Source organism: Nomia melanderi, chromosome 11, assembly GCF_051020985.1.
Source record: "Nomia melanderi isolate GNS246 chromosome 11, iyNomMela1, whole genome shotgun sequence".
In the NCBI taxonomy this organism is placed as follows: domain Eukaryota; kingdom Metazoa; phylum Arthropoda; class Insecta; order Hymenoptera; family Halictidae; genus Nomia; species Nomia melanderi.
Window position 1 is genome coordinate 6,094,031 of NC_135009.1, and position 20,113 is coordinate 6,114,143.

A 20,113-nucleotide genomic window follows, 5' to 3' on the forward strand; every position below is an offset into this window, starting at 1 on the left:
AAAACAAGAATAATGCTTATTAATCAGTCAAGATATATTTTCACCCTGACGGATAAACCAATTACCACCTCGCGAAGTGCGAGGGAAATCTACAATTTTGATTTACTAAAGTTCTCAAGGACATTGAAAAGAATTTTTATTCGTCTACAATTGAACAGAACATAATATTCTTTATGAATGAAGCAAAGTAACATTCTCAACTACTTTACTGCAAGTGCAGTGCAAATAGCAATAATTTTATTCATCTTTACGTAACCAAGGAATTCCAGAATCTTTGTAAACCAGTCACGTAGCGCTCGTATGATTTTTACCTCGTTGGCTGCGCGCATCGCATCGCATCGGCCAGCTAAGAATGCCAAGAATCACTGAAGCGTTATTAACGCTGCGCCGGGACATTATCGCTGCCACTCGGAACGGAAAACTGTCGTAAAGCAAGCAATAATACACCGGAAATAACACAGTAAAGGTGACAAGGAAGAGAAGAGAGCTCTGGGACCCGACGCAAATAAGTCAGAAATCGAGCGATATGTCGTTGCGGAAGCATGAGAATTCGCGAGACGGCGTCGTTTCTCAAGGCGACAAAGCGACCTTCGTAAACAGGAGAGCCGACGGTTTCGCGATACAAGATCGCGTCGATTCAAAGCCTCTTTTCCTCTTTCTCACGACGTCGGAATAGAATTTGCCATGCGTCGCGTGCGAGTTCACGCGGAATCAATGTGGGATCTGGAATTCGTTGGACGGGAGGTGAGAAACTTTCACGGGAACCAAGTTTTCTTGCAAAGGTGAAAGAATTTTACTGCGTGGAACTCTGGCACGCTGTTGACGCTTAATTGTCATGGGCGGTATGGACTGTGAGTTTGATTTATCTTGTTTATTTAATATGGAAGAGATGGAATATTAAAACCAGAAAGTTTGTATGAATTTTCATGAATTGATTCAAAGTCTCTTTCATATTTACATCTTTCATAAACGCATACTATATGTAGTAGAATTATAAATGTGATTGATAAGATATGTTGAGAGATATGAAATCATGAATGGTGGAAGTATTACTAAAATTTTGTATACGTTTGTCCGTTATCCCAAATGAAACTGTTTGTAATTCGAAACAAAAAAAAATATATATTAGTGCTGTTTAAGAATTCTATGTGATTTTAAGATAAATTATTTTCAAATTTGTTTTAAATTCAGCTTAATTCTGACATCTACGATGAATTCAGAGAAACCACGGATCCATTGTCGGTTCAGTAGTTCTCTACAAACTGCATTGTCCGCAGTAGTGTGCGTCCACGTCGATAATACAGAGATTCACAGATTTCTGCTCACCAGTTACCGATCGTACGCCAAATAACATACTGTAGTTCGTCGCTTTATTGAACAGTAACGTCAAAAATTCGCATCTTCTCATTAATCCAACTCCAAGAACGAAACGTAAAATAAATTCATACATAAAACACAGAATACAACAAACAATGTCATGTTAAAATCAAAGTCAAGGAAGTTTAGACACAGATCGCGTGTTACCTATCGTTGATAAGCTGAAACTTATCATATTATGATAACTTCCCAACAATAGTGTCAAAACAATTTCCCCGATAATTCGAAAATTCAATTTTTATTTAATCCAGAATCATTAAAGATTCGCTTGAGCAATCTATGACAAAGTTGTTAATTCTAAACAAGTGGTATGCAAGTACCACGCATGTTTACGATGCAGCGTCAAGTTTTGCTCCTCGATTTACCCAATTCTCGAGACGCACCGCGCTAATCATCGCTTATTAAGAATTTAACGGCGGGCTCGTGCTCGGGTGGAAAGGTTTCTTTGTCGTCGATGGCGCTCTTTAAACGAGGGACTGCGACCCCGGGGGGAATTGCACCTCTCAAACAATGTCTGCTCGTTACGGGGCCGGTATTTGTCGCTGGCAGTCACAGGCAGTTTCAACGACAATTCAAACAAAGCGCAATTAATACCGGGTGGTCCGATTCTCCGGGCATTAGCCCGCGAGATAAAGTGCCGGGGAGAAGCGGAGCTGCGCGCGATTTGCCTCACGCCGACAAAACGGCCGCTTCCGTGTTCTTGTTATGCATCGTGGATCGCGACCGTTCCAGAATCCGCGATGGTTACCGGCGAAAATCATTAGGATGCGTCGATCTCGGTTACAAGAGAAGCATTGTTTTCAAAAATATTCAATGAAACGTGATCCAACGTGTAAAGCTCTGGGGATGTATTATAGGTATAATATATAATTCGGTGCACCCTGCGAAGTGTCTTCCGTTTCTCGGGTAGAAGACAAGTGTGAACTGTTAGGACGGATTTTAATGAAAATATACGTTTTAGTGGACCATTTTATATAGATTGAAATAACAATAAGTTCCTCTACCTTGTGTAGAATCAAATCCTAAAGAAGACAATTTATTGGGCATTTTATTAGACATTTTCTTAGACATTTTCTTATCCCGTTTTAGAGAATTCGAAAAGTCTAATTTTTAAAAATTGATAAGTGTCAGGCTTAGAAGTCTATTTACTATTAACTAATAGTTAACTTTGACTTCTTCTAGATCCTTTTGAATAAATACTGTTTTGTTTAATTATGCCAGTGATAGATTAATCTTGCTTATCTCATCAAAACACGACCAATCGTCGTTGACATCGTTCTTAAACATATATATCAAGCATATTGTAACTTTCATTCATTTTAAAAAATTATTATTAAGTTACACAAAATTATATATAAGTTTTTAATCGTTATTTAATAACTCCTGTTATCATTGATCATTATCAGGCACGAATAACCAGTTTGTTTCATTCGCAAAGGCATCCAGCGAACCAGTCTGGCAAATATACTTTTCCCGCGTAAAACCGTTTAGGGCGGCAGTCGCAGTTTAAACAAGATTATACGGATTATATTTTCTGTGTGTTGCAGGGAGAGGACTCACCTATTGGAGACGCGGTGTTGGCTTCCCGAAGGCTGACGGTTTCTGGTTCAACAGCAGCTTCGTCTTCTTCGATCAATGGCGGCGGTGGTGCCAAGGGTCGTGATTCGTAACCCCAATGCTGCCGGAAAGCACGTGCGCCACCGTCCAATCGAACACGTGGCAGTTCGACGAACATCGCGTCCCCCAACTGTCAATTACAACCAGAAATCGTGTTTTCAGTGTTACGAATAATGAATTTCAAAAGGTTCAAGAAATATTGTCGACTGCTCTAAACGGACTGATTTACTTTCTATAGCAGCTAATTCATGCATACCAACACTATATGTGGTATTATTTTGGTATATAGAAGAAATAGTGACATGCATCGATATGTTTTAATATGTCCTCGATTAATTGATTTTGTACATCTTCTCTTATGTTTAATCGTATAAATTTAAATGTCTGCTTTAATCGTATAAACTTAAATGTCTGCTGTTTATGTAGAAAAAAGATTGGAATCATAAGTGAGATAAAATAAAGAGAAGAATTTGAAAATAATGTTACCCCCCTAGGATAAGAATTGTATTTAAATAATATTTCACATCCATCTCTATCATACAAGTCAAGTGTAACATAGCATAAAGGAAAGTTTATATAGTAATTGTTGATGTCTAATTATTTTCTGATTCTACAATAACCGAAGAAATTACTTTATATTATTATATGTAGAATTGCAATTGTAAAGAAAAGATAGTCGTTTCTTTCTTGTTTTCAAATCCCAGTATTCTAACGTTAAATTTATCGACAACGAACTGACGTGTAACATCTTGAAATAGAAAGTATATTACTTATTCAGTTTTTCATTACCACCGTACGTATAATTATGTGCGTACTATCCATCACAACAATCGTATGCGTTCTGCGTTAATGAACCCTGTTACTCGGATCGTAAACCTTCAAACTGCCAGCAGAAAGAGTCATACAAATTACACGTACACTACCTAGCAGTGATTTTCGTTGACAGTAGTAATTTATTCTTCTCCAAGTTAGAATATAACAAGCGTTGTACTAAATACACGTTTTACAACGTCTCATCTATAAACACAGAATGAGATACAATACATCAAACAACGAATGATGATTACTTCATGGATGTTATTTTCATTGAACATATTTCAGAAACAATTTAGGGATAACATTGTTATACGAGAAAAGCTCATCTATTCGCTGTTGAGGAAAAATAGTGAAAGCAAGAATGTTAGATAGTTAACATTTAAAAATAAAATAAGAAATAATAGGCAATTCAGCAAGATATTTTAGAATAAGAAATTCCAATAATATAACATACATTCGAATACACGTAAAACAATATATTAGCAATTTATATTACAACTGTCTGCTTACATTAAATACTAGTCTAAACTGCATGAGTCAGCCTAAAACCAATCTGCTACATCTAACTCCAGAATAAACTACAATTAAGCGCACAATCAGTGCAATAACAGTGATGTAATCCTAAATTGCGTCTTTCAACACTAGTGTCTATCAGACATTGCCCCCAGAACTTTGAAAAAATTTAGTATTAACAATCGTTATGTTCCTCAAATAATATTTAATATTATATGTACCTACTTACAAGAGTATATTGATTATATAGTTTATTATATTATTTGCGAGAAACAGTTGGCTTGAAGCTACAAGGAGAAAAGGGGCGAGAATGGGGAAACATATTCGTATCGTCGCATTAATCAATGCCAATGTGAAAAGAAATATGGAATCCATTAAACTGTTGAATCCCCTAAATATTATATAAAAATAAAATACACGTAAGGTGGAATTTTCAGTCTCGATCAATTCTAAGGATTAATCTTTAGAAAACTTAAATCTCTCCATAAAAATATTCTCTTCACAAAAATACGCGTTCAAAGACAAAATTAAACATTTTTATTTTCCTTTTGCAAAAATTGAAAATTTGTATTTAAAGAATCTGTATTTAAGAAATGCTTTATCAGCCCTAAAAGATAAACATACAAATGGAATTTCCTAAACATTCATCCAACGTGGACAACGTCACTATATCACCTAGGAGGTGTGCTGTTTTATGACAAAGAAACTCCGCACATTCTGAAAACCACCGGTGACAAACAGAAATCTCAATCCTTCATTACTATAGGTACTCAAACTAATACAATTATTACAAAAAATCTCACAAACCACTAATATTCACTGCTGTCATTCATTTCAGTAATCAAACATCAGATCCTAATTCAAGCACACACAACACAAGAAGATCAAAAACTAAAAGAAGAAAATAAAAATGAATGAAAATTTGGCGCGATACAGGGTGTTCTTAGACCACTTAAGAAGTACACCTATTCAAAACTTCTTTTCAGTCCATAAAAACTGCATATAAATCCTTTACAAGTCAAACTAGCAAAGTCCACTTCTCGAATCTTCAAATTCTAGCGCCAAATCGGTTGATCAATTCAATCTATTCAAGAAAATCCATCCAATTTTCCTACTTTGCATTTAGTGCCGCTAATCAGTTTACCAAATGAATAGCTCATGTAGCACCTAACACAAGAGGCCGATCACTTTTATCGGAAGAAAAGGAAAAACCTTGGTCACGACACTCACATAGCCCCGAACCACGTCCATCCCGAGGGAGCGGATTAACGGGCCATCTAATTAATCGTATCAGAGTCATTCGGCGTCATCGAACGGCGGGAGAGACCGGTTCTACGGATCGCCGTGGCGCGATCCCGATCCAGAAAGGAGCCGCGAGAAAAAGAAGGCGCCGCGCCGTTTATTCGTGGAACACCAGCCTCGAAAGGAGCTGGACAACGACTGGGCCGGTGTCTGCCGGTTTATCTTAAAATACAGTAGATTGACCTGACGACACGCTGACGTCACTAATTAGAACTCATTGAATGCGGTGCGTATTATTGCCACCGGGCCTCGTGAAATCCGAAGGAACGGAGATCATTCCGAAGGATTCACGATTTCGCTCGATCTTCTTTTCTTTCTCTTTTGATATGAGCTTATGGTCAGCTAGTTACACCGGGTGTCCCGTGATTGGCGATTCGAAGGAATACGGTGTGATTCTAAAGGAAAAACGATGTGGGAATATAGAATACGATTTTTCGTTTACCCGTTTGAGTGCTATGGTGTTTGAAAAAACACGATAAGTTGCAAACGATCGAGTTTCTTTCGTTTTAGAAATTGATCGTTCCACTTTTGTATTTTTAAGTGGGTAATAATACAAATTAGAGTATGTAATTAACTAATTAAGTAAGTACTTAACAAGGGAACTTTTCAGTTTTCAAACTTTGCCAGTGTGTGGAATTTTAACACTAGAACTACCGAGTATTTAATACGATTGATATGTAGTACCTATAAAAATTGTAACAATAGATTATTTTTAGTTTCCTCAGACATGCATTATAGTATTCAAGTGAAACTATTTATTTTCAAGGTCATTTCGAATATTCGATGCTTTGAAAATATCAATAATTGCGAAATAAAGAAATCGAAACCAGTCATTTTGACGGATACAGTAGTTCTACTGTTAAGAGAAATAGAGTAATCCTTTCAGCCCGTTTTAAAATTATGTTCCTTTTGAGAATAAATTTTTTATAGTCCATTTGAATAATAGAATCACGTAAAATTATTTGAAATTGAATTTCAATACAGTTTTCATTCGAAATCCTTAATTTAGGAGGATTTCGGAATATAAGGCGCGGAATAAGTATGTTTCAAATCGGATTTCAATAAAAAATCTACTTACAGTTAAACAGAATAATATAATAAAAAATTGATCGAACTAGTAAATCGCAGCAAGTGCACGGAGCATGGGAGCAATGCGGAATGCTCATGGGGAGGGAAAATTATTAATTTCGATTTGTTTCGCGCGCCCGATTGGCCGCACCGCTCCGAATTATTTGCCAATTACCGTTCTGAACGAATTTCTGCCCGCACAATCGACGAAACCGGCGCATTTTGCGACCGGTCAGGCGAATATTCGCGACACAGTCTGCGGTGGTTGTTTGCTCTGGTGATCGATGCGGGGTGGACGAACGGTTTGAATAGTTTTGTAAACTTGACTCGCCGCTACCTTAATGCACCGGGTGTCCCGTTAGTCTTTCCAGTGCATGGAGAACAATATCGCACTATGAATTATTGAAGAATAAATTGGTCTGTATAATATCGATTTTATCAAAGACAAAGCCAATTTCATACTATCTTCATGCTTAATTCATTTATTAAATATATAAGCTGATCATCTGCGAAAGCGATTGACACTAGAATTATCGAGCAGTGAAATAGACTTTCTGAAATTTTTCTATAAAAACTCCAAGATTGTTTCTATTCAGATTTCTATCGATTTAAAATTCAGTTCGCGTATCGCTAAATCAATTTTTTAGATCATTTCTTAGAGAACCGTCGGTTACCTTTTCAATAATTGCAAAAGAAGCTTAAGAATTGGTTATTTTAACCTGCCTGTTAGTTCTAGTGTTAAATGCACGCAACTTTCGAGGAAATTTAATTTAAATTCAAAATAGTTGAACGCCAGATGTAAATATAAATATAATATAATCTGTATGTTCATAATACAAAATGTATTTTTAACCCTTTCCACTAGGAGCACTTCGAGAGTGAGTCATCCGAATACTCATAGCGCTTAGTCGGTAATAAATGACCATATTTATGGTTCATGTTTGTTTATATATTTATATATAAATATGTTTAACACATTTACTGTTTATATTTACTTATTTATTTAGGGTGAACTGAGCGATTCCCGACTCTCGTCCTCAACGTCCTCAATCATACCCAGATTTCAACCATAAAGGGTTAAGGTTTTAAATTGCAAGAAAATATTAAAAAGTATAATTCTAGATTTATGAAAGATATAATAATGTAAGAGTACAGTTTAGTTGTAAATAAAAAAACGCGAAGAGAACAAAGCGTCTTCCTTTTGTTTAACCACTATTTTTCAACGAACCCAGTAAAAAATGTACTAAAACACAAGTGAAACCCACGGTCATAAATCTATTTATTAATCATCAATCCGATAGCTGCCATATCGCAGTCAGCCAACACAAAAGCACAAACAACATTTAAAAGCGAGGCGTCCTAAATGATTCTTTTTTTTATCGGCCGCGTCGCCGGAAATTCTAACGACTTCATTCAATCTCCAAATTATTCCAATCCAATTACCAACGGGTCTGAATATAAATGAAAAATCCATTAACGCGAAATGTATCCCGCTTTTCCTGTCCATCTGTTGCACCATTCGCGCGACGGATTACGGCGACCAGAGGGAAGGGGTGCAACGAAGAGGCGGACGGCACGAGAAAGTATGAGCTAAAATTACGAAAAAGAAAACAAAATAAAAAATAACTAGGGAAAAAAGGAAAAGAATTTAATTTCAACTTGATTCTCCGTCTATCTGTTGCACCATTCGCGCGACGGATTATCAGGTCGACAGAAAAACAGGCGAAAAAATCTGCAGAAGGAAACGATAAAACAGGAAAAACAACGAAAAGAGTTTAATTTCAACTTGATTCTCTGTCCATCTGTTGCGCCATTCGCGCGACGGATTATTAGATCGACAGGAAGAGAAACAGAAGAAAATAAGAAAGACAGGGGAAAAGAAAAATGAAAAGAGCTTCATTTCCTCGCAAACTTGATTCTCCATTTTCCGATTCGAGACCAATTAAAGGTGGAACGGGACGGTCCAGCGATTTTCGATCGATCGCGGTCAAACGAGCTGCGATTGCAGTTACCTCGCGCGCGTTAACTGCAATTATCAGGCCGCCGCGAACGAATGCGTCCAATTACATGATCCAGCATCGGCCGTTGAACATCGCCGTGCAACAATCCGCCGGGCTCCCGCCAATTAGTATTTGCATTCTTCTCGAACGAATCCCGCGGCGAAATACGTGACCCCGTTCGCCTCCGAGGTGTTCCATTAACGCAATTACTCTCGACACTAATTCCGGCTCCGCAGCCGCGGCCGCGGGCCTCGCGCGCCGCACGCCTTTTCCACGTTTTTCTGCAAGTCGACGCTGCGCCGAAACGTCAGCCGATTTCGCCGGAATTCCGACGAAAATCGCGCTCTCCTTCATTGTACGCGGAATCGCGTCGTAATTGCCGCAGCGGGAATAATCGAGAGTCGTTCGGGGATTTTCGGGGTCGGACATCTATTAATTAAAGTAACGATGACAAACAACGGCGGAGAATCGTTCGAACGAGGATAACGACATCATTCGGCAGAAATTGAAATTACTGAAATTTGTAAATTTTTAAATGCTACTAGAAAAGTGAGCAGTGTTTTCGAATTTGTTTGGTGTGGAGTTTATGGGTTTGAATGACGATGGAAGTGGAGGATGCAAATATTCTTTGAATAGTTGGAATTTGGTAAATGTGAAGGAACGTGGATTTTTGAATTCTGAGTGTTATTTTATTAGTAGATTGAATATTGAATGTTACGGAGAAATTTGGTTGAAGATCAGTGCTTTTAGATATCTGTCAGTTTGAAGTAAAAATTGCTTGTTAACCCTTTGCCGTACAATGACGTGTTAGACTCGTGGAGATTTTCGGTGTGATCTAACAAACATAAATACTACTCGAATCATTCGAATAGAAAGTAGATATTATTCTTCTGTAATTAATTATTATATTTCAGAGCAAACATAGACATAAAATGTACCTACAATTTTTCTCCTTTCTAAATAAATTATTAATTACAAAGTAATCATATCGTTCAGAATTGAGAAAGAAGTAAACTAAGAGTTTATTTTAGAAGATTTAATTAAGTGAGTGCACGTCAAAGGTAAAAATCATTTCATTTTAATTTAATAATTCCGGAAACGCAGGATATTTATTTTACGTGTTAGAATAAATAATTAGAAAATAATAAAATGTATTCGTTTAAATCTTGGCTTTCCAGAAAATCGATTCTGAAGATGTGTCCAGCACGGGTGCCTCGGTATCTATAAGTAGAAGTGGCAAGCCAAGAACAGACAGGATAACCAATTTTCCTAGTCAATAGCACACGTGTTCGAAGAACGTTCAATTTTGTATGTAAAATAATTTTCTGTTGAGTTTTACCTCGCTGTATTACTTATTACTAACTACATATTACTTATTACTAATATGTTACTTTGACCTTCGATTTGTGATAACCTAACAATTTTTTATTTTATGAATCGTCTAAAATTGGCAATTTTTAATGGAAATATCTCTTTAAGAATGTTTCATCAAGATTTCACGGATTCTCAAACATGTTAAAATTTTAATTTAATCCACCTTTGTAACCTTAGATCCTTAAGAATCTTCACTCAAAGCTTTCACAGATTCCTAAACCCATCAGAAATTTGTATTTCATTGAGCTATTGTACTTCCTCAAGAATCTTTACCCAAAGCTTTCACAGATTCCCAAACCAATCGAAAATTCGAATTCATTGGAGGCATGCGCCCTTTAACAATTTTCAACAAAAGATTTCACAACTTGTGAAACATCTGAAAATTCTAATTCAATCTACCGTCGCATCCCTTTAACACTAACCGTACGGTGAAATGACCGGATTGAAAATTCTGGGTTTTCCTTCGTTCATTTAATTGTACATCAATTCCTATATTGTCCAATTAATCAATTTTGCATTTTTTCTTTCTTTTGTGTTTCCACTAAAACAAATTTATCATCTAACTGTTTACCTTTATTTCATAACCATTTATTTGACTGGTTACAGTAGGCAAAGTGCCAGTACAGTTAGTATTAAGAATCTTCACCCAAAAGCTTCTACAAACTCTCAAACCAATCAAAAACTCAAATTCACTGCAGGCATGCGTCCTTTAAGAATCTTCAACAAAAGATTTCACAACTTCTGAAACATTTAAAAAATTTGCATTTAATCTACCCTTGCATCCTTCTAAGAATCTTTGCCCAACGTTTTCAGAGATTCCCAAATCAATCAAAAATTCGCATTTCGTCCAACTCTCGCGCCGGCGCGCTACCGATTATCCCGAGCAATTAAATTCCGAAGAGGCATCGAAAGACGGGACGCAGAAGAGCAGTTTTCTAAACGGGAACTGTCTCTGGTCAGGATGAAATTCCGGCGAGCGTGGAACACGAAGCATCACGGACAGCCGAACGACCGAACTAACTACGTGCGTGGAAACCGAACGATGTTACCAGGGTCTTTCGAGAGACGGGACACGGAGCAGAAGACGACGCGTCGCTGGTGGAGGAAGAACCGGGCGAATACTCATCTGGGACGAAATTGCATTACACGGAAACGTGAAGGCTCAAAGGAGCGAGCGGTTGTCTAACCGTCTGGCTGAATTCGGAGGAGCAACATCGTTCGGCAGTCAGCCGAAGAAACGAAAACGAGCGAGTCTCTGGCGAAGACGCCTACTGCTTTCTCGCTAATTCAATCCTTCTGATTTCAACCTCTCTCCCTCGCACACTTTCTCGTTCTCTACAATCTTCCAGCTTCTCCTCTTTCTCTTGTTTCATCGCCCATTTTCGCTGCAAGCTGGGGAAACAATTAGTCACGAGCTTTTGGGCGCCGAGTTTGCCGATATCAAAGCTAGGACACTCGACGAGAGGGCTGCGCGAGTGTAACTGATGTTTGTCATCGGAGTTTCTGCATCCAGGAATTCGTTTTCGAGTGTCTATGCTGCGAAGTTATGATTAAACGAGTGTGTACATTAAATTTGTGAGTTTAAGGTATTTCGAGATGATGATGTGAAACTGCGTCCTCTCGGAAGCTGTCGGATTAGGCACGTAGATTATTGTGACTCTACGGGACAATAGAGTTTTGTTTTGATGTTAACTTATCTTTCAATTTATTTAAATTTTAGTTATTATTAATTTAAAGTTTAGTCCCTAATTTGGATTTTGGAAATTTTAGAAGCGATATCGATGTTACTGAAAGTCACCGGTAAATTTTGTGTTGGATAAGTGTTTTGGATGAAAATTGAATAATTGATATGACACATTTTTATATTTGATAGAAACTTAATATTTTATTGTTTCTTGTGTTTTTGTTTAATAGTCTTTTTAAATCTCGTTATGATAGTTTTTCTTTGGGCGTTTCGTTAAACCTGATACAATCCCATTCAGTAAATAATTTGTATTAAAAGACTAGAACTAGAGACAATAAAAACATAAACATTTATAGACTAGATTATAGCTAGTGGCACTGAATTAAATAATTTTGTTTCGTATTCGTTGAAAGCTTTACCAGGTTTCACATATACTAGGAAACTCATTAAGCTCCACTAAATATTTCACTGTACCGAGTTTTAGATAATGACGTATACTCTAAGTGCATGAAACACGCAATGCAATTACGGTAGCACTCACCACGTCCGTATTGGGTAATCAATGAACAAATTTGCTTTTTAATAAAATTCTTATTCAAATTTAATAGATTCTTGTGTTTTTCGTTGTTAGTATCAGCATCGAAAAATAAGATATTTCGCTCACATGTACATTTAAAATTAACCACATTCTTAAAATTATTCGTCTTCTTAATATCCGTGTAATTAAACGTTTCATTCATTGAAGATACAATATTAAATTAAAGTTAAAAATTTTAGAACATAGAAGATATGCCATAATATAATATGAAAAATGTTCTCAAGAATATCATTCTGATAAAATTAAAAATGCTTAATTTATACTGTTTTTATTAATCTCCCACCTGTTGAAAACATTTTTTATTTAAACATATCGCATGTCTTTTACATATACATACTTTTAAAGTATTTATTATACCATTGGGTATATTTAAATACGTTGCATGTTATTTATATACTATAAATTCACTGTAAATTTCATGAAATTATAGTGTAACAAACTAAAAGAAACCTTGTTAGATGTTAATGAAACTTCTATTTTGCTTTTAATGAACAAATACTTGCAATAAATAACAAAGTAATGTTCAATCTCAGTTGTAATACGTACGCTGATCTATAAAACTTCAGCTTCGTAGGAAAGCAGGCTAATTATAAGGCATTGATGTAAGCACTAACTTCTAAAATACAATTTTTCATTCTACTTTATTCGTATAATCTGGTGGTACGTAAAATTCTAAATGGTCTTATGTCTATGATCTGAATATATTACGCATAAAGACTGGAAAACTGTTTCAGTTAATAAGCAGTTTGTTGCTATACACTATAGATACTAAGCCTCCGCAGCTTATTAATTCTAAACTATGCTAAACGCATTTTACACAAGCTTCGGTGTGAGAAAATCATGACAAAAGAGAAATGTGCTTGAACACTGACACGAGTGCGTGATATATACGTGAAACAGAGGGATACAGCGAGACGAGGAGAAAACGACACTGTATTAGAAAGGCAGACAACAACACGCTGAACACAGAAAAAGAACAAACCTTGTTGTGAGACTTGAACATACAGGCGGTCCCGGCGAATAGCTGCGTCCAAGGAAAGACAGAAATTCATTACTGATCTGTTCTCTTCGATTCTGGTAAAATTTTCGATGGGGTAACAATTCTTTTCTAGCTAAACTAATATCGTCAATTCACTCTATTAGCTAAACTAATATCGTAAGTTCTGACAATCGTGAAATTTGAGTGGGAAATTATTTTCATACATTTTATTAGATATTTGAAGATTTACAATCTTTTACTCGCATACGAGAGTAAACAAATATATATTTTGTTTAAACAATATCTAGAATTGTAATAGCAGATTGTGAAATTATATATAAATTTAATTGCTCTAGAAGTATGTGAAAGTAAAATGAAGGTCTAAAATTGCTGCATATAAAATTGTTTTTAATATATTAAAACTAAAAATAATTCTTTTAATTTTATATAAACGATGAAAATGTTTTATAATCACCTTTTATGATCGATACCTCTTACAAGCAAAATATGCAAGCTGAAACGTGGTACATTTGAAACGAAAATAAAAATGAATTTTCCACTTATCCGCAGTACTTTATTTTACTTAAAAGCTGTCAATTACTAAATATCCTCTTATATCTATGTTTTAAGAAACAAAAATTAGAATAAAATGTAATTTGCCTCACTTACAATAAAATCAAAATTCAAATTAAAGTATACTAAATGATTCGTAGTTCACTAAAAAAAATTTACATAAAATAACTTATGCAAATAATAAACCAACAATAAAAATTAGTTTCATAAATCTCTCAATTTAATTAAACAAATACATGTATAAATAAATCACATAACTTAAAAGAAAAAAATGTTTTTCCCTATTATCCGATTCGAAATGAGAAAAGTATCTCAGCTGATGAAAAAATTTCCGTCATTTTCATCGAGTTCGCGGAGGCACGCGAGTATTTCCGTATCAGACAAGCGTGACTGGCAACAAGGGGCCCAGCTGCTCGTTACAACGTGCACGTACACGTGGTTTGCGGGGGAGAAACCAAGCATAATTAATCGGCCGCTGATGAGGATAATTAATGTCCCGAGTGCGCGGCTAAATTAATCGAGTGCTTCTCGAAGAGCGCGCGATATTACGGTCGTCATTATTGCCACTACGATCGGTGTCGTAATTTCAGCGATTCCGATGGGTACCACGGTCTTCGCCGTAATTAATAAATCGGACTCGATGTAAATTATGAATTAAATTGTAATATGATTAATTTATGTATATGTATATATATATAAATTTTATAAAAAAATGTATTAGAAACAATTTTATAAGTAACGATTCTAGAATTTAAATTTACTTTTACATATTTTTAGAACAATTAAAGTACCCATTACACCATTACAATTCCAGATATTTATATATTATACATAATATATAAATTACATATAAGTTTAAAGAAAAATTCCATTTTGTTCAACTGGACTTTAATTGAACTATACATTGTATATTTTATTTAGAAGGTTTCTATTGTGTTTTATTTTACTTATTTGTAATATTTATTCGTACGTTATAGTATGAATCCTACGCTGAAAAGTCACAAGACTTTTTGGCCAAAGTGATATTATTATTAAAATTTTCAGTTAAAAAATAATATTATTTTATCTGTTCCGAGAAAAATGTTGTAAAGTGCCGTTTATTAATTGAATCTTCTACTTCATAGGTTTCTGAGTAAATGAAAAACTTTTATTCTCTTGAAAGTAGGAAAAAGTTAAAGCAGATTTTCTGGAATAATTGGCAGAAGTAGTTTTAATAAATAAAGAATTTTAAGAAGCTTATCATCAGGCGATATTGCATATTTTTAACTGAACCTTATTTAATGGATCACTTAATAGGATCACTTCATTAATTAATAGATTAATATAATACTTAAATAAATACTAACTTTAATTAGATGTAAAAATGAAATACGTACATACATTGGAAGCTAAGAAAGAATTTTCTGGAAAACATTGACAAAAAGGCTGATTAACAAAAAAATAGTTGAGTAACATTAAAATGATTAACCAGGCCGTACGATTAATTCGAACGTTGAAACAAAATTTAACATTTACATTTAACGTTCGTTATTTTCTCAACATTCACATTTATCACATAGATTACGTAGATTAATTTTTATTACAATTCAAAGTTTTAATGAACTCCACTAATTACAAAATTTCATCGAATTGACCCACATTTTTATTACGTGTTTACTGACTTAAGTGTCCGTTGATTTCTGGATCGGAGTGTACGTCAATGTGTGGTCCGCGATCTGTCGTTCCAGTTTCCAAACGATTGTGGCGCGAGCAGATGGGAAAATGAGGGGCGAACTGTCGCGATTCTACAAACGATATTGCGCAATGGGATGATCCTTCTTGAGAATTATGCGTCACTCATTCTTAGTTCTGAAATCTGTCCTTAATTGTTAACCTCATTTTTAACCATCTTCTATATGTGTTTTTAATCACCCAACTGTTTCTCGTTTAACTATAGTCGATATAATCACAGTATTTTACCTATAATAATCGCTGCAAATGCAATTAAATTCCAAATAATGTATGTAGATAATTACTTGTTTACAATGTAAATTGCTAACTGCTAAAAAGGGGAAATGAAGAAATATAAGACTCTTGTTAGATATTATATACTAAAAGCAGTATATCAAACAGAAGACAATTAAAATAGACAATTAATTGCACCAGAGAACAAATACTAAAATGGTGTATTTTTAATTAATAATTAAATATTTATAATTCTTCAAAACGATTCATTTCACCTCCAAAATGTAGAATCTCACAAATTACTGTAGTCCGTCCATCAATTAATTCCGTAAGAATTTGAAATTCAACAGACTGTCCTAAAACATTTATTCATAAATCTGATTACACCGTTTCCCCTCTAAAGTATTCTGTGTCGCAGATGCTTGTAGCCCAACTACCAATTAATTTCGCAAGAACTTAATTTCAAAAGATTTACTCTTCCATAACTCGACCCTTCTGTCCAACGACAGTCGCGGACATAAGCAATTTCCGCAGTCAGAAAATCCAAGAGTTACTTCTAAATAAACTCGAACGGCACACAGATCACTTTATCGGACATTCCAGTCTCGATTTATCAGCAGATTGCAGTAAGATTTACTTCCCGGCCGTTTCGAGTTTCAATCCCTTGGCCACGATCGTTGCGCGAACGTGTCTCTTCGACTCGAGCGCGCTATCTAATTCGATCCACACGATCAATTCGCTCCGATTCGATTCGATTCGATTCGATCCGATCCGATCCGATCCAATTCGATTTGATTCGATTCGACCGATCCCATTACACTCATAGGTACACACGTACGATCATCCGACGATAATCGATCTGTCAGCGGCGCTGAGGAATCGATTTGAGACCAGGAAGTCGGTCACGATAATAGAACACGTAAACACCCCCTTCTTTCAACTATTACCTTTCCCAAACGCCATCGGTCTGCTAGTTGCAAAACTAACCGGGTTAATCCCTTCAAACCAGACTCACACTATAATATTTATCCACTGTTTTATTACTTCAATATTATTATCATCTAAGAAATAACACTCCTTGTCTGTCTGATTTGTATAGAATCTTTTCTAACAAATCCTTTTCTGCAACTCAATTTTATTTTTAAATTCATAGACTATTTAATTAAACTCTTGACGTCTGATATCCACTCACTCTAGTAAATAGAAATTTGAACTGAATGAATATAAACACTACCCAGTTCACATTGCTTCGAAAGAAACGTGGTTTCCACGTATCCATATTCCATCTCCAAAATAAATTGAAGTCAATTGGAAAATGGCACGAGTCCACTTTTTAACGTTATCTATATAAGTTATCGATTTAACTGTTTTTAGCTGACTCAGATGTATTTAATAACATCTAAAGCGTACACGTAACGAAGATGTACGTGTAGCTAAATGCTTGCAGGAGAATCAATGACACCAAATGAATGAACGAAGACGAGAAGAAAGGTTAACTGTCTCGAAATGTTTATTGGTTGACATTTTTTTTTTATATTTGGGTTCATTTTAAGGTGGTCACATTAACAGTGAAATCATTAGTGGCCATCAACTGAATACATTACATATTACTTAATAGTACTCAATACATAACACGAGATTTTCGGAGTAAACAATTCGATTATAATGAATTCAGGGGGTTAATTTGTCTGAAAAACTTGAGCACATTCCGGATACTGGTGGAATTATTCGGGTTCATCTTCGGATCAGATTTAATATTATAGTTGTTTTTTTAGAGGAGGAACAGAGCCAATTGATTAGAACATGTTTAATGCTTAGAGGTATATCGCAAAGTACGCATTCAGGTGGAAGTTGCTTTGTTAGTAAATATGTGCTGCGCCCATAGCTTCAATCCTCTTCTACAACGAATAAACATCTTCCTCTGGTACCAACGAATTATCATCGATAAAACAATTATCCCGGTCTCGAAATAAATCCGCAAGACAAAGGACCAATAAATTGAAATCCGCCTTTGATGCCGATTCCCGCGAAGCTACCCGCACGGAGACGATAATTTACGCAAATGGTCCGCTACTTACGCGTAATACACGCTGGAAGATCTATATAATAGAATCCAGGAAGCGATCCGATAGAAAATAATATCACCGTAATTTCCGTCGTTTCCTCCGCCAATGCCCGCTATTAGGTTTCGTCCTAACAGTCCGCGATACCGGGTCGCGTGCACACTTAACGACGTTCCACCATGCGACCGCGCCGTTCAACATTGACGCGACACTTTATATGGAAATCCGCAATCTCGTCGCACGATATCAAAGGGCGACGCGGATGTTGCCGCGTATCGGTTCGTCATGATCCGCAGAATGTCGGTTTTTCCGCGAGGCATCAAAGGATACTTCAATGATATTGCACGGTCCGCGCGCGGATCTACCTCAAATCGATACGTGTAACCCGTCACAGACTAGGCTGCGTGCACGCGTCTCGCGGATCACGGAAACGCAACGGAATATTCAGCCTCCGGCGAACACGCCGTTGTTCTGGAGTACCGAGAATATTCTAATTGCAGAACAAATGTTCAGAGAATAAACAATTGTTTCGAAGAAACACGTTACACTGTGATATCTGTTAGAGGGTTAGCCAGTTAACTGCGTTTTATAAGTATACGTCATCTTAACCCTTTGCACTTTTTTGAGTTTTGATTTATTTTCAATGTTGTCGGGTGTAAACATGTATGTATTTCTAGAGAAATTAATTGAAGTAATTTACAGGAGTAGAATTTAGCGTTTTATATTTATTTTATTTATTATTATTGTAATAAGGCTTCATTTTTATAATATTTTAAAGTGTGGTACTTTTCTAAGCAATTTCCAACGTTTTATGACAAATTTGTATTGTCATCTTTAGCATGACATACGAGTGCAAAAGGTTAAAGATTGAAATTATACTAACTCTTCCAACGGCGGATTCTTTATTTTTTCAGGTAAACTTGTTGTTTTGGTTTTTCGTTCAAATATATTCTAGGTGCATTCGTGTTCTGCGTTTGATACGATGAGTTATCTTGTTGATGGTATAGGGGTTAAACTATTTAAATTGCGAATTATAGAGTATTTAAGTGCCGAACTCGTAAATACTAGATGAAGCTTTGGATTAATCCTTCATTGTTTGAATAATCAAATTATTTACTTGCAACTTGTTCTACATGTGAAACTTTAATGTCGTTAATATATTGACATTTGTCCTCAAATTGCGAAATATAATTACAAGTGAAATCTATGGTCAGAACGTACATTTATCAAGTCGCATTAAAAGATAATCGAAAAATTACTAGATCGCATAAATAAAGTAACTAACAATATATAACTAAGAATACATACTGAAATATATAAATTTCATTAAACCATTTCAAATAAAAAATATATCGATATATTGATCCAAAATACTCCTGTCCCTTAATTTACGCATGATTTTCCCCCAGACCGCTCGCAGAAAACGTCATCGATATTTTTCATCGGAACATTATGAATATTCATACCAAAGAAACTGTCGAGTACAGGTCGAAATATTTAAATAAATGAAGCATATTAAGCGATGCCATAACGCTTCTAAAAAGAAGAATATATCCTTTCCACCGTAATTAGGGCAGGGCGTTCCGCCGCAGTAGAAAAAAAAAAGAAAGGGCGAAAAAAAGAAATTTCACGAGATAAATAGGTAGATGACATGCGGCGAGCAGGCTAAATTGAATCTGCCTAGGCAGGCGCAGCCGTTATGAGATCCCACTCGCAACGAGGCTTTCCGAGAGTAAAGAAAATAAAAGTAACCCTCATTACTCTAAAAGTTACAACCGCAGGGAAGATTGAAAAATACATTATGCATCCCACGTGTGCCAGCACTACGAAACGAGTATCGTTCTGGTACCAGTTCCTGGTTATACACATCAATAATTCGCGAGCTACTTTAGATTCGGAATATTCACCGACTGGTTCTAATAATGCCGATGAAATATCGTCGCGAGTGGAATTCTTTTTTCCCCCGACTCCGTTGCCGCCGATTCGTTCTCTCTGGTTGGCATTAGAAAGTTGTCCGCTATCAAGCAAGGAAAGATGATAATTAATCTTTGCACCCGTGATTCGTTGCACGCGGGACAATGTTTCCAAAAATATTAGATAATCCCATAAGTAGCATCGTTCCCTTAATGCTAATTTTTAGCGTTAAAAATAAATACTTACATCTTCTTAATCGTGGTATTCACCATATCTTGCCTTCCTTAATTT

The 20,113-nt window shown here is 35.8% G+C and overlaps 1 protein-coding gene across 1 annotated transcript in view; it reads right to left on the reverse strand.

The window, feature by feature from the left end:
• Window positions 1-2,555: 2,555 nt before the first annotated feature.
• The window catches only part of LOC143175065 (uncharacterized), a 98,655-nt gene continuing 81,097 nt past the window's right edge, over window positions 2,556-20,113 (reverse strand). Inside the window, exons 4-6 of the mRNA XM_076372023.1 lie at window positions 13,332-13,373; window positions 2,938-3,124; window positions 2,556-2,655 (exon numbers count right to left, since the gene is read on the reverse strand). Of these exons, the coding sequence (XP_076228138.1) occupies window positions 2,624-2,655; window positions 2,938-3,124; window positions 13,332-13,373 (261 nt within the window). The 3' untranslated portion in view covers window positions 2,556-2,623. The remainder of the gene's footprint in view (window positions 2,656-2,937; window positions 3,125-13,331; window positions 13,374-20,113) is intronic.